Source organism: Zosterops lateralis, assembly GCF_965231275.1.
Source record: "Zosterops lateralis genome assembly, chromosome: 5".
Lineage (NCBI taxonomy): Eukaryota > Metazoa > Chordata > Aves > Passeriformes > Zosteropidae > Zosterops > Zosterops lateralis.
This window is the reverse complement of record NC_139766.1, coordinates 15519376-15540998: the sequence shown is the minus strand read 5'-3', so window position 1 is coordinate 15540998 and position 21623 is coordinate 15519376. Positions and strand designations below refer to the sequence as shown.

General features: G+C 37.4%; 1 protein-coding gene across 5 annotated transcripts in view; it reads left to right on the top strand.

Annotated features, from left to right (window-relative positions):
• PROM1 (prominin 1) overlaps positions 1 to 21623 on the top strand; it is a 62404-nt gene that overhangs the window by 21166 nt on the left and 19615 nt on the right. For 4 of the 5 annotated variants that reach the window (XM_083861144.1, XM_083861140.1, XM_083861141.1 and 1 more), the window contains exons 3-11: positions 1638 to 1696; positions 4535 to 4561; positions 6072 to 6277; positions 12135 to 12255; positions 14901 to 14964; positions 17291 to 17380; positions 18688 to 18905; positions 19322 to 19396; positions 20591 to 20654. In XM_083861144.1, the coding sequence (XP_083717270.1) occupies positions 1638 to 1696; positions 4535 to 4561; positions 6072 to 6277; positions 12135 to 12255; positions 14901 to 14964; positions 17291 to 17380; positions 18688 to 18905; positions 19322 to 19396; positions 20591 to 20654 (924 nt within the window). The remainder of the gene's footprint in view (positions 1 to 1637; positions 1697 to 4534; positions 4562 to 6071; positions 6278 to 12134; positions 12256 to 14900; positions 14965 to 17290; positions 17381 to 18687; positions 18906 to 19321; positions 19397 to 20590; positions 20655 to 21623) is intronic. The other variant, XM_083861143.1, reaches the window with a different exon arrangement.

Below are 21623 nucleotides of genomic sequence, written 5' to 3'. Positions count from 1 at the left end.
GGAATGTACTCCCTAAGTAAGGAATGATTTGTGGCTTAGCACTTCACTGATGCATTGACAGATTTTTATTTTTTAATTGGCAGTCTTGCTGGCTGCAGCTCCCTTGCAGGGACTGCATGCCTTAAACCAGCAGTTGGTGCTTTGCTGTTGTGTGTTTTCTTTCCTTGGACAGTTTTCTGTGAGGAAGATCACAGACAGAAATTTCTGTCTTCAAGATCTCTTCAATCAGTCAAGTCCATGTTCCCACTGCAGGGTGTTGAGGAGGGAATTTGCTTGCTTAGGAATTTGTTTTCCTGAGCCATGTGTGGGAGAGGACTGAGATCACAGCCCCTGTGAACTCCCTGAACGTACTTCACAAGTGCTACAACAAATTCTGAGAGGCCTTGTATTTTTAGGAGGTGAACAGTCAGTTTTACACCTTCAGGTCCTTTATGGATCCCAGGTTAGGTAACTTACTAGAGGTTTTTATTCTCCAGCTGGAGGTTGTTTATTAACTATGTTAATTTGCACATGGGGAGACTAAAAACAAGGCAATAGTAGGATGAAATCCAGCTCTCTATGAACATAGGGGGCAGAGTTCTTCCTTGGGCTGTTTGAGGTGCAGTGTGCTCTTTCCTAAAGTGCTTCCTTCTCATCAGAGGAGACCAGAAGTTTGATCAATTATTTTTCCTGAGCATCCAAACACTATTGCTTTTACACTGCCTAGCATGGAGTACACCCAGGGCCACTGGAGCTTCTCTGAGGCAGAGGGTCTGCAGAGCTGGTGGTGCCCCTCTCCTTCAAGTGCAGGGTGTCACAGAAGTGACCTGGAGCCACAGTTCCCAACTTAGTTTCCATAGGGTTGTCAAAACCTCAATAATGGTAGGCTGGTGATGTCCCAAAAAGGGGATCCATTTGTTGCAGCTGCCAGGGTTTACTGAAGGTGGCACTCGTTGTGTTAAATTCTTGCCTTTTTTTGTGATTACTGTACTTTTTGCTATTGTGAGTAAGTTACAGTGAGTGTTGGATCAATGCATAGTAAATAGTAACAGCACGATAAATAGTAACATATTAGGATTTCTGATTTGTTTTGGTGGTGTTTCATACTCATGTTGATCCAGAGATCAAAAAAGAAAATACAAAAATAAAAAGGAGGAAAAGGATTGGGATAACGTTGGCAAGATAAGGGTCTTCTTTGTACCCTTCAGTCAAAAAGTCATCATTAGCATGCTTGTTTTGCATGTCATGTATCTAATGCTGTGTGTATGTACGTATATTTATGCATGTATGTACTTGGCATAAACATGAAGCAAAGCTGATAGCCAAAACATTGTCCAAGTAATTGATACATTTGTGATGAAATTTAAATGGTTTTATGGTACAGAGGAAGACCTCAGAAAAACCTTTGCTGTATTTCAGTAGCAACTGATTAATTGATAGACAACCTGGCTATATTCCGGTGAGCTCATAAAACACACTGTTGATTAGAAATGTTGTTACTAGACAGATTTATGGGGACACTTACATACTTGCCTTATACTGTTGATTTTTCTTAGTTTCATTTTGCCAGCCTAACAGTAGAATTCATACTATTCTCTTTCCTCTGTGTTTATAAGCTATGTTGTTTAAAACTGTGGAATATTCTTGCTTATTTTCAGATCTCATCAGAAAACTAGCGCAGCAGCAGTTTGGAAATACACAGGGCGATTATCAAAAGGTAAATTGTCTATGTATATCTGCATAAAATAATGAAAATTATGACTTTGAAATTCAGGGTTTTTTCTAAACATTTTAAAATTATATGAACAGAATAAAGTATTATCTTTTTAGTAATAAGTATGATGTTTTAGTGAAAAATGTGAGACCAATTACAAAGAAAATTTCACAAGCTTCTGTAAAGAAACTACTCATAGTTAAGGATGACTTACAAATTTCAGCTGTAATGGGATTGTTGCACAAAGATTGATGGCTGTTGTATTGAAAAATACTGTTTTTATTTCAAAAAACTTACGGAGAACCATTATTGCTTAGTTCTCTTGTAAGCTTCAGCTGTTTTAAAAAAAGTTGAATATACTATTTATATGTTAGCAAGAAGATGGAATGGAATATGCATGAGTTTTAGGCTGTTCTGGAGCACAGTGTGCTCACTTTTGAATCAGGAGTGGAGTTTCTGCAGTAGGAATTGAGCTGTGCCCAGGCAATGGACAAGTTACTTCATATGAGCTACTTGCTTCTGGTCCCCAGAGTGTGGTGTACCTGTCAGGAGGATGAGTGTGGTGCTTGCACACAGACACTGCCCTATTGCTCTGATCAGGGTGGCCTTACTGGTGCTTCCCTGTCTTCCCAACAACAAGCCTGTTTCTCCAGGAGCTTGATAAGCTCCACATGACATCCTGGTGTGTGGATTTTGTTGTTCTGCTTCATCAAGTGACTCTTTCCAATCCCATCTGCTTGCTTGGTGGGACTCTAGAGAGTGGTGCATCACAGATTGTTCCTGCATTCCTGAGGATAGGTCTTGGATGGGAGAGTCTCAGGACAAAACTCTTAGACTGTAGGTAGTATCCCTGACCACAAGCAGAGTATTTAATAACTAGTATGTAAGCCATGAAAAATCTGAGACTAGTCCTGTGTAGGAGATGTGATTATAGGGTGGCAGTTAAAATATTAGGAGTGCTTAAGAAGCAGAACAGATACAAGGCATTCATCAGTCCAAGTTCTGACCTGAATACAGTGCAAAACCTTGAAACAAATTTGAAAAATGAAAATATATCAGGACAAGTAGAGTGTCCTTCAGAAGACAGAAGCATCATGAGAGTCAGCTATGAAGCAGGCAGCATGGCTGTAGACGTGACCTGGAAGAATTTCCAATGGAGACAGGGAAGTGTGAATGTTGCTGAAGAGTGTGAAGAAGTAGTTAGAAATGTTTACCTGTGGTTTTGATCACTCAAAATCAGGAAGAATGAATTCAGACTAGGATGAGTTCAGAAAGTGTCCACTAGGATGATGTGGGAAACCTGTGGATCTTCAGATGAAACTGGAAGGGTTTGCTTAGTTTAGGAAAAGAGTTGATAAGGGGTGTGGTTACTCTTTTTATATATATATGGAGAGGAAGCACTAGGAAGAAAGTTCTGCTTCTTGGGCAAAATACAGTGTTAGCCCAGAGGCATGGGGGCCGAAATGGACATGTGAGAAGACTTGCTTACCAAGAACTGAGAACAGCCTTTCACTAGCAGGAACAGGAAATCTGCTTCTCCTGTTTATCCTGTTAAATTTCTGCTGTCATTCCCCTGTATCATTTTTTTTAACCTATTTATAGAATGTGTTAGTGACCCAGGAGGCCCTTCCCACTTCTGTGCTGTGTGTGCAAGTGTTCCCAGCTGGATTCTAAGCATGAACATCTCCCTGTGCTCTGCCAGGGGCAGCAGCCTGCCAGGTCAGCCCAGCAGCTGAGCCGTCCTGCTCAGGGGAGCCAGCTTGCTGCTGCTGCTATTGCTTTGCTTCTGCTGGGAGGCTGCATGCTTGAAATGTTCAAAATCATACTTAGGATTAAGAAGGGAGGGGAGGCATTAGTTATCCTTCCATTGATACAGTAGAAAATACGTTCAAAACACAATTTTTAATATTTTAAGTAGTATTGTACAGTAGAGGTTTCAAAAGGATGCGTGTGATGCTGATAAATAAATCACTAAAACTTGAACATTTCTGATTATCACACATCAGACTTTGAGCTGAGGGGTCTTGCCATCTTTAGCTTGTCTGCTTTTCTTCCAGTTAGGTGAAAGGGGAAAGCACTGCCAGCTGTGCATTTGGCAGGCAGAGAGGAAGGGGAAAATACAAGAAATTGTTTTCCACTGTGGAAAAAAAGGGGAAATAGGGTCTTCTGAAATTCTGTCATTGAATATTTAGTTTTCAGTGTTTTTCTGGTTTACAGATTAAAAAATAATTAAGCACTGTTAAATAGATTTCTTCAGTCTTTCTTGAATGTCTTTTTTTCTTTTGAATAATTTAAATTGAACCTCTACATGGTTAATTAAAAGTGAGGGTGAATTTTGTGTGTAATGTGTTCAGATCCCAAAACTGCTACTGGAGCTACTAAAATAAAATAAGCACTGAGAAGAGAAAGTTAGTCAAGAATATCATATCAGTTATGACAGGTGGAATTCATGAAGAAATCACCCAACCGCAAAGTAATGCAATCTCTGGCCTTCTGTGAGATATATTGGGAATTATATGAAACAAATGCTCAATGTGGAAGTAACTGGTCTGTCACTGTTTTAAGATGAAAGTATTTTATGGACAAATCCTAGATTCCTTTCATTCACCAAGGAAACTAAAATATAGCTACTATGTATTTTGTTGTAAATATTTTTCCATAATTATTTAATGGTGCTTCTGTGCTTTTTCTTTTTTGCTTTAGTAGCTTGTTTGTTATTGTTTCTGTGTTGTTAATTGTTATGGTCTAGTTATGGTTAATTATTCATTATTCACGGGATTTGTTTTTTGTGCATGCTGCCTGTGTATTATACACATTCTTCATTTGTTTTGACTCCTACAGCCAGAAAATGTTGTCCTGACTCTTCAGGTAATGTGTTATGGTAGATGTACAGCTTTGAAAAGAAACTAACCATGTCTGCACTGCTCCTGTTAAAACATTAAAAACATTTTTAATGTTACTTTAAATACTGTTTTTCCATCTAAACTATCTTAAAATAACATGCACTGTCATATAATTTTGGAAGAGTTCAGCTGTATAGAAAACAGTGATTCTTTTGCAAAATCCAGCCAAATTCTTCTTTCAAGCATATAGTTCATATTCTTCAGAAGGAAACACAGGTTTTAACAAGTAGTTAATAATAATTTAAAAAATAGTTTTCATACGAGAATTGGCAATTAGGGCAGAAATTTGCAACTCTGCTAATGGTGGTAGTTGCTGTATTTGGCTCAGTTGGTAATTAGGAATTGTGAAGAAGGGCATCAGCAAAGCTGGAACTAGAGCATGATTGATATCTTGTGAGAAATTTTAACTTATTTTACAGGACAGTTATGCAGCCTCAATTTCATCTTTTGCTACCGAGTTGCCCTTGTGCTGGTGAATCTGTAGAACAGAAGAGGATTCAAATTACTAATGTGAGAATTAGTTCTCCCAAGTTTGGGAAAGGAGAGATTTGTCAGGGAAGAAAGACTCCTGGGGCGTGCCCACGCTGTGCTGTCTCTGTGCACAGACACTTCCCTGCTCCTGTTTGGGCCAGGTTGTGTTTTCAGCAGAGGGACACAGCATGGGCAGCTCACAGCGAGTCCCCTGGGAGCCACACTGCCTCATGTAGGGCCCTCCAGGGCTGCATGGCCCAGCTTCTTGGTCCCAGGGCTCTTGCAGCGTGAAAGCAAGTCAGGGTATTGCATTGCATTGTTCCCTTTCGCTCCTGCCAGCTTTTGAAAGCATCCTTTAAGTTGCTGCTGCTTTGCTGTTTGGCAGCAGAATAAATGTCTTTACCTAAGAGATCTTGAAATCTGTCTGCTTCTTCATGTTTTCCAGTCCCTAAGCAGTTTTAAATTCAGCACTCAGGAGCAACCTCTGCCACTGTAATCGATCATCCAGTGAAATACTTCCCTTTGGAGTTCAGATGAATTTTTCTACCCTTAACTGAATAAAAGGGAGAAAAAGTGAAGCCTCCTTTTCCCCCTGATGGGATGTTGCTCTAGTTAGTTTTGCTGACATTTGTGGAGCCTTTTTGGAAACAGATGTGAGAAAGAGTAAATTCATGGTCTGGGATTTCAGATGTGTTCATTTTTAACCTGTTTCCATTGCATTGATTCACATTTATTTCTTGTGAGCCTATTTCTCTCTTAGCACTCACTCTTGTAGTTTGCCTAGCTAATACTCTAGTGAAATAATTATTAGCTATCAGTAGCTACAGTATTATGTATCTTTTTGTTAGAAAAACTGTCAATTATTGACAAAATGTATGAAGTCCATAACCTCAGTAACTTAGCAGATGGTTTAGTCTGTAGTTTGATTTTTAATTACTTGCTCTACTTTGATTGCAGTTACTGTGTGATATCTGCTATTACCACTATTTTTGTCTGAATTACAGGCCATCTACTATGAAATCGGTTTTATAGTCTCCGCAGCCTTGGGATTGCTATTTATTTTGTTACTGCCTCTTGTGGGACTTTGCTTCTGTATGTGTCGTTGCTGTGACAACTGTGGTGGGGAAATGCATCAAAGACAGAAGAAAAATGCTGACTGTCAGAGGAGCTGTTTTGCAACATTTCTTTTTGTTGCTTCTTTAATAATAAGGCAAGTGTGATAAAGAGAACAATATGAACCTTGGTATAGCACTTATTTTGCAGTGTCAAATGACAAATAATATTACTGTGTTAGCCTACAGGTGCAGAAATTATTTTATTAGATTAATTACTATTATTGCTTATTAAAGAAAATGTAACTGCATTATAAAAAATGCTGCCACTGTTGCTATCCACAGGTCATTGTGTGCTTACTTAAACAGAATGTAGGTGTGAAACAAACAAAAAAATTATGTTTGTATTGGGCAAATGACATTTTTGCCAGTCTCCAAACAGCAGTTGCAGAATGTTAAGTTACACTTGCGAACACAAGAGACCATGTCCTGTGTTCAGTCCCCATCCCATATCAGTTCCCAGAGAACCTGAGATATCACATACTGCTTTGTTCTTGGTAGTGTTGTAATGGTGAAAAAAAGCAGGTGACTTCCTTCAGTATTTGCTGTACTCCAGATATTTATACTAGTTCAAAACAGTGGGTTTTGTTCTGGGTCCTGTATTATTTAAACCATGCAAACCCTGTGAATCTTGGAGTTTGAAGACATTTTTGCACTGTTGGTGTTAGGAAAATACTCCTGTGCTGGGTGTGTAATGGGTGATGAGGAACTACGACCGAGACTTCTTCCTGCTTTCAAAATACGTTCTTTGCTTTCAGGCTTCCTGTTTTTCTTTAACTTCTTCATGTTTTCACCTGCCTACTATCCTTATTTTGTGATTCTGTTAAAGAAGAAAAATGTGTTTTGATCTATATAGTGTGACTATATGACTGTATAGTCATATGGGATGTACTTTGTCACTTCACGGAAATCTAATTTTTTTTTCCTATTACTATGTGTCATGACAAATGGTGACCTTGCTTATGCTCAAATAGAGGACAGGCTAATATCAGATATGGGAACATGCTCTTGTCTCCCAGTCATCACTAACATACATGACCCTCAAGCATTTGAAGACTCAAGAAGAAGAAAAAAAAAAAAAAAAAAAAAAAAAAAAAAAAAAAAAAGGTGTAGGATGATAGGTGCATTGCTGCTATGATGACAGGACAAAAATTCTTTATGGTTCAAGTGTGCCTTGAAGACAGTAAGTTATTAAATTACCTCTCAGCATGCTGAAGCTGGAGGTAGGTCACAGAGCTTGCCAGCTGTCTTTCCACAATATTGCAGGGTGCTGTGTTGCAGGATGCTGCTTTCTGGCTATAATGGCTGGGAAGTGTTGCCTATTCGTAGGGAAATTAAGACTGTCTCCCTTGTTGGTCTCTTTAACTTGTGTGTTTGCTGCCGGCTATCCTTGTGGGATTAAGCATACCCAGCAGAGGCAAATGCTTCTTCCCAGGTCATGACTGGCAGATCAGTGATCCCTAGTAATATGCTTTCCAGAACTAAGGAAATTGCCTCTTTAATTTCTCCTTCTCCCCACCTCCCCCTCGTCTTTTTTTTATGAGACAACATGATGCTTACCCTAAGCAGGGGGTGTTGCCTGAAATCAGTCTGCAGGTTGACTGGAGATAATCTCATATAAGGACTCCCTGGTTAAATCTCTAATGCTGTGAGTGATGTGCAAGGCAAGATAGAACTTTACAAGGCTAATATTTACTGGTCCCAGACTGACTGAGGGCTCAAATCTCCAGTATGCCTCTGTACAAAGAGATTTTCTTGCCCTTCCTGGATCTTCTTTAACAGGGGATGAGAAGATGCCATGCCTGGATGTATTTAAGCCCATGTCAGGTTGCTTACTGCTGTGCTGTAACACAAAAGGACAGTCTTACTGTAGCCATTGTCCCAACAAAAAACACTGTAGGAAGCCTGAGGTTTACTTAAAATTGTTACTACATGTACTGTTTGTACCATACTCAAAAAGTATCCTTGTGGTGACTTATTGGTGGAAATCTTATCACATGCTTTTCTCCCAAAGTTCCTATGCAATTTCAGCTTAGGTCGAAGGTTTACCTATAATTCTTCCCAAAATCACACTTCTCAAGGGCTGTGCCAGATCTGAATACATGAGCTCTGACAATAACCAGAAGAGTTAGTCCTGTGTGAGTAAAATGCTTATGGCTACTTGCAGACAGAGCCAAAAGAATGAAAACTTGAATGATCTCGAGTTACATTGAGATGTGCAATGAAATCACTGAGGCAGGTCCTGTCATTCTTTGGTTATAATTTCAAGTTCATACAGCACAGGAGGCCTTCTTTAAGAGTAGGTCTCCCAAACCCCTGCCAGGTGACTGGAATGCCACAGACTCCTTCACCCTGAGCTGTGCTGCTTCAGAGGATGCATTTAGCAAGGCTGGCATCCCTCAGAGTACCCTGAACCCATGGCACTCCTGTGGAACGTACACGTAGACAGCTGCTGGAGGACCTGGGAAGGATTTCTAGGAGGTGGACTTCTTCAGGATTACCATCTAAGTGTATGTTCTCCTCTCTCTTGCAGTGCCAGACATTCTGGGATTCTCTCATTAAGCCATTTTTTTCCTTTTTCTTTTTTTTTTTTTTTTTTTTCCCTCAGTCCTTGGTATGGAAAAATGGTTTCAAAATGTCTTTCCTTGGCTGGGAAAGACAGGTCAAATGCACAGTGGAGGATAATGGTAGGGGAAAGATGCTGATTGTGGAGCTTGCAATGGACTGTGTATATTGGCAACAGCTCTAGAAAACTCTAGTAACATGGGGATGGGTTTTCTTGTGTGTCAGGATGCAAGTTCACATTGACATACATATGCTGTTAATGCAGATTTTAGAATACTTCATCCAATAGATTTTAATCATGATGAATATTTCTTCTCACTCTTCCACTGATGAAGTGCTCTGGTAATTTAGAATGAGGTTTTAGACTCCCCTTACTGGAGTGATGTGTAAAGGAAATATAAGTTTGGGGTTTTTTCTTTCAATTAAAAAAAGACTCCAACTAGATCTGCTTTCTACAGATGGGGCTTAAGGTGAGAAATACACTTTCCTCAAAGAGGGGTATAAGAAAGAAGTCAGAAAACCTGTGATTATATATGCAGTTATTTATCTTAATAGGTCTTTAGGGTGTCATTTTCCAGTATGTGCACTTTCTGTTTGAAATATTTCTTTATAGATTGAGTCAAAAATACATGCAGCGTTTTTGGTAGTTCACAGCTTTTATACATGAACGTTTCCCTACAAAGTAGGATTCTGTTGCTAAACAGCAGAGGATGTAGAAATAATCTATCAAATACATACTTTTTTAGGTAATGGATGTTAGGGAAAGCCAAGTCTGGAGGAAGGAAATGGTGTTTGGCATCTTGGCAAGTACCTCATCAGGCTTCACATGTGTCCTCTTGGCTTTGTAGGATTGTTAATACATATTGTTCAGAACCTGGAAATCAATAGTATCTGAAAGAATTGGTGGGAAAGTTCGTACAGAAATCTCTATACCATTATTTTCTTAAATTTATTATCTGGTAGCAAGACAGGGGTATTCTTCCAATATGTAAATAAACTCAGGGTTTCTATTTTGTGACTTGAAATTTTTTGCAAGCTCAGCTAAAGAAAAGCTTGGGATTCCCTCTGCAGCTGGTTTAGTAACATTTATATGCATCTGTGAAACCTGACAAGAAACTTTTAACAGTCCTGAAGAACTGTTAAAACAATTTGAAGAACTGTTAAACCAATTTTCTTAATCTGTTACAAAAGTGACATGTCCTTTTTATTCCTGCTTTATGACATTCTCCTTACAGCTGCTTACTGATTGCTGACTCAAGGCTCTGTTAACATAATAAATAGATTCTTCCTCTTATGTTGTGTGATTGTTTAGTTACATTCAGAGTGTAGCCACACTTGTTCTGAGTACCTTGGCTCCTTGAAGTATTTCCAGTATCTTGTTTCTTCCCGCTCCTCCCATTTAGGAAACTGAAGAGAAAGATGGTTGTGCTGAGATTTACAAAGTACTGCCTTGTTAGCTTTCAATTGACCTTTCCGATCTCTGAGCATAAAATTGAAAGGACATAAAAATGCTGTCTGTCTAAAGAATGAGGATGTGGTTATAAACTCTGAGCCTCAGGGCAATATACATGTTTGCTTTTCCTGATAGCTTGAGATAGTTTGTCTTCTGAGTAACAAAGAGAAGCTGAAAATATTTTGATAGCAATTGCCGTCATGGTAGAGTGAAAAGAAATAATATATTGCCTATATCCAAAATTAAACTGTTTACTACGCTTGTCATAGAATTATAGAATGGTTTGAATTGAAAGTTACTCAGTTCCTTGGTATTTAGGGATTCTGAGTTTTCATTCCTTTGGTGGTAGTTGATAATAGTGTCTGCTTGAGTGTTGGTCATAGTGGCAATAAAACTATGCCATTTGATGTAGGTTAAGTAGGAGGATAAATGTGTGTGTCCGTTTGTTCCTTAGTGACTTCCAGCAGGTTAATTAACAGCAGTTTTGAAAACATAGCTGTGAAATTTTGGGTAGAGAAGCAACCTTTTTGTGTCAATCTCTGTCATCCTGTTATGAATATTTTGGGATGTTGAGAAAAAATGTTAGTAAAAGAATCCTAATAGATCTGACCTGTAGTATATAGTCCTGCCATTTCTCCCTATGACCTGCTTTGAAATTAGAATTTTCCTTCAGAGAGTATTTTTCAGAGGAACAAATTCTTGCACATGTGACCAGTTTTATGAAGAGAACAAGCCTTTACATTGTTTGGAAAAGCTAAAGTAGGAAAAGCAAAATAAAGATGAAGGTTTGGTATTGATTCACTGAAGAAGATGAGCATCATAAATCAGGATGTTTGCTTCTGTCTTGCCAGAATACACAGGTTGTGTTATTTTAGGTTCCTATAAGCTCTCCATGATTTAATTTATGTGGCTGTATTATGGCTTCCTTGGAATGCATATTCTTTGAGGCAAGAATTATGCCTTAGCATGTTATCTTTTTCCCCATAGAGAGCCTGGATTAGGTTTTCTGTAAGTCTTATTTAACTGGTTAAATCTCAGTGCTTAGCCCATCTGGTGGGTTTGTAGTTGCCTGGTTTTGAGGCAGACCACTTTGGTGGCTGCTCTTGACTTTTCTGGTACTTGTCAGCAAGGTTAGCTGCTTCTCACGTTATGAACATGAGATATTTTAAAGTCATCCTTCTCTGTAAGTCTGTTTTACACCTAAGCTAAACAAAAAACAAAGGTTTATGTACGATGAGATCTTTGGAGTCTCTCATGGGACCTTTAATTGCCTTTTAACTTACTGTTTGTGCAGATCTGCTGTGCTGTAATGAGAACTTTACAGTGAGGAGTGATCAAATAGAAAATAATCATCAGCAGTGCTGACAAGAAGTCTTAGCTCAATTTCCACCTTTTGTTTCAATATGAGGAAATCCATATTATTTTAGCATTACTAGGGACTATTTGTGTGCTTTTGAATGATCCATGCAATTATGTAAATAAATTCTATTATTATTAATGAATCTTGCTCAAGTGAACAAATGAAAAATACTGCTTTTCACAGTTAACTGGCAAGCATTTGCTTGTAGCTGTGTCAAGGTTAATGATACTTGTAAAAGAGCCTAATGTTTCTAAGTCTTACACACTTTACTTAAGCTATACGCATTTTCTGACAGTACCCATGCAAATGAATTAGTAATTGTACATAATAACTTCGGAAGACTTTGGGGTAACATCGCTTTTCCTTTCTTTTTTTTTTTTAATTGGTAGTACAATATTGGCCCTTTTGGCTCAGTCTTATAGTCTGCCTCATGGTGTATGTGAGAACCTGTAATAATTTATGGAGACCTTTCTTTTTTTGATAATATTGACTTTTTTTGGCTGTAATTTTTTGATTCTGTCTTCTGTTAGAATGTGCACTTACATTAACAAATATCTGTTATCTATATTTTTTGTAGTGTTGGAGTGCTCTGTGCATATGCTGCCAACCAGCATTTAACAAACCAAGTCCGAGGAGCAAAGAAACTGGTTAACAGTAATTTTAAAGATCTGAAAATTTTCCTTAACGACACTCCAGCGGTAAAGAATTTTTTCTTTATGGGGAATGAGGGTGGGAGGGAAGAGGTATAAATAAGAAATATTGCAGAAAATAATTCTTTCTATATACCTGCAGTATTTTGTTTATTATTTGTGTGTGAGTCTCACTAAGTAGAATAAACAATAAAAGGTAAGATGTTTTCATGCAGCAGTAAGTGCTTGGGAGTTATCCTGGTGGATCAACATTCTTTGAACAACTGAGCTGTACTTTGGGAGTATGCTGCTGTGATGCTTGTAGGCCCTTTTCCTTGTACTGAGGTGGTGTAGGTCACAAGCAGAAGAAAAATAATTCGGAAAAAAGTGTCTTCAAAGGAAAACATAAAAAAAAGTGTGACATGAAAACTTGGATTCCTTGGTGCTCTTTCCTATTTCCTTGTGTTTTGGGCATAACTCTATAGACTCTGGGACAGAGCCACAATAACTTCTTTTCCAGGAATATTTTGGACTGTTTCTTCTGACCAGAGTCACACTGTACCATACTGAACAGGAAAGATTGTCATCTTTCAAATTTTCCTTAGACTTCCATAAGCAGTCCTCTGTGTGTATTGTGTTGGGAAAAAAAATACTAGTTAGGAAGACTTGTAGACAGTGTGCAATATCAATTCTTTGTGAACTTTTAGAGGGGAAAAGAAATCTGACAGTTCTGTTACCTTGGCTTTCATTAGTTTTAATTATTTGAATTCAGTTTTATTAATCTGTTTTACTTCAACGTGACTGAAAAATCAGGAATAGGTGGAATTCATGTAGTTATGTGGAATCTACAAGTATAGTAGCATCCCAGTCACAGTAATTCTGGGGTGCTTTTCTACTGACCAGGGCTGTGTGAGAACAGGAAACATCCTGGGGGATGCCTCAAATGTTTTCCTGTCTGGAGTTGTTCCCCAAACTTCGTTTGCATGTGATGTTGTGACAGATAGTTGGTGGAGGTATATGGCAAGAACTGGAGGTCATACAATCCCTCTTGAAACAGAGTGGTTTTGGTCAGTCTGGAGCTGATGCTGTGCACAGAGATCAATCCAGTCACATCAGAAAGCACCAGAATCTCCTTGACAGTGTACTGGGTCCTGACAATGGGAACTTCAGGGGAGAAAATCTGTTATGTAGAAGTAACTACCTTAAAAGGAAAAAATACACACTAGATGTTAATAAAACTACTTAATTATTAAATTTAAAAGTGTCAGGACTTGAATACTTTTGCCAGATGTTAGCCAAAGTCTCAGTAATTTTTTAGTTTCAGTGTGGGATTATTACCTTTTCTTTTTTAGACTTGGTATTGATACAGTCATCAGCTGTATCTCCTGTGTCATTTTGTCAGACAAGGTGCATGAGTATCATGTACACACATTTGTAAGAATTTCTTGAGGGAAGAAGACCTACAGTTTTTTCAAAAAAGTTCTAGTATCCAACTAATTTTCTATAAAGCTCTGAAATTCGAACTGATGTCCTTGACTTATCAGTATGAGGTGTGTACAGCATGTAAGAGGATTTGAAAAAGAAGTCCTGTGTTAAGAGTTTGTGTCACAGGAGATTTGCAGGCTGTGAGTATTGAGCAATAACAGTATTAGTTTTACACAATCGCCTTTTGTCTGGGACATTGCTGGAGACAATGCAAAACGTGTAGCCCTGCAAAATGTTAGTCCTTTGGTTAACCTAGGTAGACCAAAACAATAAATAAGCAAAAATACACCTACAGCTTTCTTAGTAAGAAACTTTGATTTTTTTTTTTCCTGTTTTAGAAAAATGATGTTCACTCCCTACTTTGTCATTTAATTAGATTCACTGATCAATAGGTTGTTTCGAGGGTGGATTTTTTGTCCTTTTTTCTTTATTTCACAGAAAGTTTGAGACTGTAGGCCAGATACACTTTGGTACACATTTGAATCATGCTTAAAATTGGAAATCCATTCTTCAAGTGTGTTAACCTTTACACCACTTTAGCTCAGTTGAGGTTGAATTCACAGTGTGTTATTTTAAACATGCAGAAATCAATAATGTCTTTTCAAAACTTTTCTGCTTGGGATGATTCTTCATTAGCCTTTTCTCCAAACTCAGGATTTGGTGATAACTGAGTAGCTGGTTTTTATTGTTATGATGTTTTGGTAGAGACATGAAATTGGGACTGGACCAAATCCACTTGGGGTAAGGAAAACTGTTTATATTAAGGCAGGGCAGTGGACTCCTTTACACAAGAGAAGCTTTGAGAAGCTGCCCAATACAAATCCCTTGGGTTGGTGAATTGTTTCAAAATTGCCACCACATAAATGCCACGCCTTTCCATGACGGTGGAACTAGTGCAAAGAGAAAAACAAGTAACAAAGTTGAAGACATGGAAAACCTTATTGGCCTGACTGACTTGAAGCCTCCATAAGGCTACCATTCCTGATACTTAATATTTTTGAGCTGAATTGTTGATTACAGAGATGTTGCTGTTAAGTAGATGTCCCAATTAAATACTTTCTTTATGTGCAGTTCTGTTAAGCAAATAAAATAGTTGAAAAGAGTAGAAGGTCAGTGTTTGGAGGCCTTGAACAAATATTTTGATTGTTCCAAAGTGACTATTTGACACATTCAAAAGGGTTACTTTTTTCCAGTTCTTTTAATGATTTTTTTAATCATTGTCTTCTCAGCAAATTGACTACTTGGTGAGCCAGTACAACACAACTAAGGATAAAGCACTCTCTGACCTAAATAGTAAGTACTTTTATTTAAAGGGGGTTATCAATGTGTACTTAAAAACTTCAACAAGATAATACATTGTCTTAGCTCATAGTGCAAAGTGAAATTTCATTTTTGAGAATATGGTTTTCAAATAGAAGGGCTGTTCTCAGTGGTAAATGAGACTAAAATCCTTTTCACATAAAATGTCTCAGCTGGTATAATGCATAGTATTTCCTGAAATAAAAGTATTTTATTAATTGTTTATCCAGTAAGTATTTCATCCATTTTTTATCCAGGCTAATATTTCATTTTCCTTTTCAGTTTTGGAATATTTGGAATATTCTGGGATATTTGTCCTCTGTTTTTAAATTGGAGCCAAATATCAAGTAACAGAGCTACTAGCAGTTGTGATAGTTCCAGTGAGAGAAATCTCTGTTTACTTTTCTTGTGTTACCTTTGTCCTCTTTTCAGCCAGGAGTTAAGGTATAAGCTTATCTTCTTTCTAAAGCCGCTTAATGTATTTGCCATTTCAGAGCAACAGTTGAAAAGCAGGAGATAAAACTTGAACTGCTGCACTTTCCTCTTCACTACAGTTACAGTATGAGACATCACTTTTAAAGCTCTCAGTAAACAAAAACAACCAGAGAACTGACTCTTTCTTTTTTGTAATTTAATATTCACTTTCCAAAATTCACAATAGAAAGGGCTGACCATAGTCAGTACACATAATGATTCAAGGTGCATTGTTACCAGGTATTAATAAATGCATACAGATTTGCATTGCTGGATTGAGGGATTGTTGCTGGGATCAAACTGTGCAGCTGTGGCATTGTGCCACTTACAATAAATTGATTCTCATGCCCAGAATCTCTGCTTCTGTGTAGGTTTAAAATGTATGTTAAAAGTAGGTTTCAATTTGGCCAACTTGGCATACCCTGAGGTTAATGTGTCTTGTCTGTGTGAGGCTTTATTGTACATTGAATATGCCTGGGAAAGTAGTAGTAGCAGTAAGTAATCTTCCTACTTCATTCTCAGCAGGAACACTCAGGTCTGAAAAATAGATGTAATCTTTAAGTCCATGATAATAATAATGGTAATAACAAAAAATTGATGGTTTTATTTCGTGTATTAGCTTGAAGCTTCCTGGCCATTCCAAATTGAAATTTCAAATTAATGTTTATTTGTTCTCAAGGCAGACTTATAAAGTCAGTGAACAGAAACCACGGAGTCTGTGATGAGAGCAATCATCAAATAGCTTTTATTTTCTTGAAATAGCAAAATTAAGTGTGTTACACCTGGGAACAGGATTCTTTCCTAAGAGAGTCAACAGTAGCAGAAATCTCTAGAGAACTGTAGATGAGTTCAGTTTGCCCACCGTAAGGAAATGCTGAAAAGTGTTTTCTACTTGGTAGAAATTCTCATCCCAAGCTAGATACGATAGTACTGACAGGAAGGGATGCCTCTCTACCATGCAGTATTCCCATCTCATCAAAAGGAAAACAACTGAAAAATCAGTTTACTGTGACCTGAAAATAGAGAGGACCAGATGATTACCTAAAGGGTGCGTCACATCAAAATGCTTCACCCAACTCTGCTCAGGGTTTCTGTGTTGCTTTGCTGAAGCAAGGCTCATTTCTGTTTGTGGGCAGTGAGACTGGAGGGTGTGGAGGTGGGGTAGCTGAGGCTGTGGGTGTCTGTGTGGGATGTACTGCATGAGGGTACAGGGAATTAACGTGCTTAAGGGATTTCAGCACAGCTGACTGCCAGCTCTGCCTCGTGGGTCACCTTCATCTTTCTGGGCTCATGAGGAACAGGAGAAAGGAAAAGAATCCACTTGTTAGTATCTCTTGCACTGTGAAAACACAATATGTAATGAAAGATTATGACACAAAATTCCTGTCCAAATGCTGGACCTCTTAAAATAAATTGTAGAAAAAATCCTGTTCCCGAAAAAGTGGTAAATACAGTGAAATACATATTTTAGGGGTTGTTGAAATTCTTGTGTGTCTTTACCCATGTGGTCAAGTGTTAATGAATATTTTCCACCATATTGTGATTTACTTCTTTCTTGTATAGGCCTATAGCTAGCTAAAGCAGAACTGTGTCCCTGCATTACCTTCTGTCACTTAAGTTATGACTGTCAGGCTTTATAAAAAATTCAATAATACAACTATATTTATTCATATGTGTATGTATGTAGAAATGAATTTGCATATATAATATATATAAGCATGCATATAGGTATATACATAATAAATGTATTTGTTAAGTAAAGAGTCTGACAGCAGGTGGTTTAAGAGACAGTTTAAATTGAGCTAGTGTATAATGTGTTGGGTTTTTTTATCTCTCCATACTACAGATGTTGGACCTGTGCTTGGAACCAGAGTTCAAGAGCAGCTGGGAAAAGAAGTACGTCCTGCACTTGATGCAGCTCTGACAATGGCAGGAGGTAAAGATGTACATGTTGTATAATGTTCTGTTGCCATGGTAAAACAGGCACAGCATGGGACAGCTTTGTGCAATACCATAAGTCAACTTGCCATTTTTCGACATGTCTGGATATTTTAAACAGAGGATTTCAGGCATCTTAAGATTTATAAATACATTTAAAAGCTAAATCAAAATTTATATGCTGTTGTTGATGCTGAGTTTCGGCAGTCATTGAATAGAGATGAAATCTGAATTTCCTGCTTCAGATTGCTCTCCCTTTCTGTTGAATATAAGGGAGACTAGGAAAGCTGTTCTTTTAGAATTGCATTATTATTAGCCTTAGCTATTTGCAGATTAGTCTTTAACAGGTCAGGGATTTTCTCCTGTACACTGCCAAGATAGTTACAAGAGTGTTAACCAGCATTTCTTCATTATATCTTTGAGTTTGGCACTGTTCATTCTTAGTTCTCTCTCCCTGTAGTGAAAATTATTTTTTATTATTTTTCCATTTAAGGTTTCTTTTTCCAGCAATTAGATACAGGGCAAAGGGAAGACATGCATGAGCTTGAGTTGCTTTGTTTTTGGAGGTTTTTTTTACCCATGAATTCTTTTTCATTCACTTGTCATCGTTCTCCTTTTTTTTTGCTTTATTTCTCTTATTTGTCTTGAAGTCAAAGTGGAAAGGGCTATCAAAGGTAAAAATCACGATGAAACCTTGTGTGGTGTGAAGTGCACTTTATTTTTGTAATTTTGTGTATTCTTAGTTGTGTCCGTGTGGTTCCTTGTGTACTAAACACCTATTCACTGTTTGGGGTTCTTTTCTTTTGTTCGTTTGGTGTGATTGGGATGGAATCTAAAGCCAGACAGTGTGGAATACTCATTAATGCTTGGCTGATGCAACATGATCTTCTTACCTTTCATCTTGCAGCTTATATGATTTGTGAGTTGGATTATAAGGAAAATATTGAAAATACAATTTGATGGATATGGGCTTTTAGTTTCTAATGACCAAGGGTTAAAGTTTTTTACTGAAACCACTCAGAAAGGAAAGGTAGAGAAAGAGTAGAAAAGTGGGAAGTGGATGAAATCTCAATAAAAGTAATCTGAGCACATTAATTTCTTTGTAGGAAAGCATAAGTGGTATATTTTTATATGAAATGAGTACATTTTCTTTGCTAGAGGGTTTTTCTGGGAGGGAGGCAGTAATGAAATCAGTATTGTTAAGAAGATGATATGATTTATGCATGTACACTTTCTCTTCATATCTGTATCTATAGGCTGCTTTCTAACAAAATTGTTTTTTTAAAAAATTTCACATTTTGGCAGCCATCAGAGAAACGAAGGAAGCTCTGGAAAATGTGAGTGTCTCTGTAGAGGTTTTGCAGGAGGGAACAGAGAGACTTCATGCAAACTTGACAGATGTTAAAATGCACCTAAGCAACACCCTCAATGACTCCGCGTGCAATGCGGCTCAGGCTGCCTCAACTTGCAATATCATCAGGAATTCATTAGGTCAGCTGGACATCAATGCCAATTTTAGTGGGGTAAGATCTTTTAATAATATTTTTCAGACTCTCAAGTGTGGTTGCCTTGAATAAGCCCAGTAGTATTTCTGCAACTCAGTGGCTTGGTTTGTGCTGTCACTTGTGAGATGAGTGACCTTCCCTCTTTCTGTGTTTCTGGGTAATTTCAGTCACTGTTTTCATCTTCTATGTAGAAAAGGATAAAATATGTGTCAAGCTATGTTAAAAGTGATGGTTGGGGCAGTAAAATAATCTGCCCTCCCAAAAATGCTGAGAGTTAAGCTTTGCTTCTGTAGAGCAGAGGTTTCATTAGTATTTAGACATATTCTCCTAAAGATCACTTTCATTTCTTTACCATCTCTCCTAACTTTGAAATATTTACTGAATTAGCAAAACTGCTATTTTGATGTGACTCAGGCATGTTTTTTCCTTCCCAGTTGCCAGGTGTGAGCTCACAGCTTGCAAAGATCAATGATGTCCTTAAAATAGACCTTTCTAGTCTGGTTCAGAAGGTATGTTTCTTGACAGATTTTTAAACTCTTAATGAATAAACTGGGATATGTGTATCACTTGTTTCCACTTGGTTTCTCAAACAGAATTCTTTTGTTGCCGCCTCAGCCTTCTTCATGGTTGGATATCTCATTGTCTGGCCAAGATTTAACACTTGAAAGTATGAATGTAGTGCTTTGTATCTCCAGGATAATACAAATCTAAAATATTTTGCAAGTTATCTGCTTGAAAGAACAGTCTATAAAAAATGAGAAGACAGAAACATGGATTCAGTAGCATGCTCTCTACTTTTTGGTTCAAACTAAAGAAATAAAAAAATCCATGGTCTCCTAATTAGTTTTTTTTGTTTGTTTGTTTGTTTGTTTTATTCAAGCTATCTTGAAATGTTTATTTCAAATTCTTTATGCGCATATTTAACATTAAATCTGGTGCAATGGACCAAGTGTAATGGCTATTAGTATTTTTGCAAGACTTTCCAAAAAAAATCTACTTTTCATCAAGGAAAAGAATGGCTTTGTTTGAGCAGTAGGAATCTGAAAGCATGTGCTAGGAATAGAAGGCACTTTCTGAAACCAGAGGCTGTGTGTAGGGGTTGAGACCCTTCCTGCTTCTGCAGTGATCAGCCTTGCAGGGAGTAAGGCTTCAACTATCCACTGCAATGGTTTCTCCTTTCTGTCCAAATGAGCTACTGAGCTTGGTCCCCATAGTGTGGACCCCTTCTTTCCCCTTCTCACTGAAGAAGACATTGCAATGTCTTTAAAGGCAATTGGATTTCATTGTTTGTAACATGCATTTCATGTTTGGAAGGCATAGACTTGGAAACAGGAGGTGTTAGGCTGGTACAGAGTAACTCCTTTCACTTAGCAAATGTGAATATGTGTGTTTCTGGCTTTTAGATGGGCTAGATCTGACAGGCAGCAAAGTTTGAAATGTCTGTGACTGATTCATGTGTATTTAAATATAGATTTTTTTTTTTTCTCAAGGAATATTTTGGAGACCAAACTAAATCTGAAATATACTTAGTTTCTATTTTTCTTTAACCTTTTCTAATATGCAGTGATAAAACCATATTTTTCTTAGTATTACCATATACATTTTAGTATGCGTGTACTTTTGATCCTTGAATAAAAGGAAAAAAAATGCAAACAGTTTGACAATGAGAAACATGACATAATTTTTTCACCTTTCTTTCATAGGGTTATGCAGCATTTAATGATACTCCAGACTTGGTGGTGAATCAAACCAGGAACATTTTATCAGGTGAGGATAGACTATCTTTTCACTTTGTTTAATGTTTTTGTTTTCTTTTATTGGTAATATGTTTTCTTGGCTAAATATCATTAAAAATGGAAATGTGAAACTTAACTATTTTTTAAAATTTGATGCCAGAGGAAGAAAAATAATGGAAAGCAACTGTGTCTTGATGAGGACTCTAAAATAAATCTAAAAATAGGTCATGTGGTATTTTATGGAGGGGTTTTATCTGTTAGGCTTTTTGCTGCTCACATAATGAGAAATATTGTGATCCTCACTTCACGCTGAGGCTTTATTTGTTTGGAAAACTGATTTTCTTTGGCTGATGTGTTTGTGACATATATAGGAGTGTGATGTTAGAAAAACTGACCCCACCCTCCCCAGCTGCTTTATTAAAATGGATGGCAAATTGAAAGTCAGAATGTGCCTTAAGGATAACTTAAATGGCTGTCTCAGTTGTTTTGTTGCTTGGGCTTTACACTTTTTGCTCTTTGACTGCACCTGTATGGTAGTATAGCATATGTATACTAATCTGTTTTAATTTTTGTTCTTGCATTGTGGACCTGTTCTGCATTATATATAAGCAGCTGTTCCTTGTAAGTTTTTCTGGTTTGTTTTTTTTTTTCTCCCCCTTCTGGGCAAAATAAAGCACAGTATAGATATAACCATAGTGTACTGTGTGAACTTGTCTGTAATGAGCCAGTTTTCAAAAAATGATATTACACTTTTCATTAGGAAATCTAGAGCAGATTTACTCATTTTCCATATCAGAGATGTGTAAACACAGACAAAACATCCTAATTTATCTATTTATAAATTGTTGGGGCTTTGTTTGTATAAAAACTGAGTTTGAGTTACAAAAGCAAATAAAATAAATAGAGATTTACTAGAAAAAATTGCATTTATCTGTGACTTCTAAAACAACTGTGATTTGTTACCTGTTGGATTTGAGCAGTAATCATCAAAATTGACAAA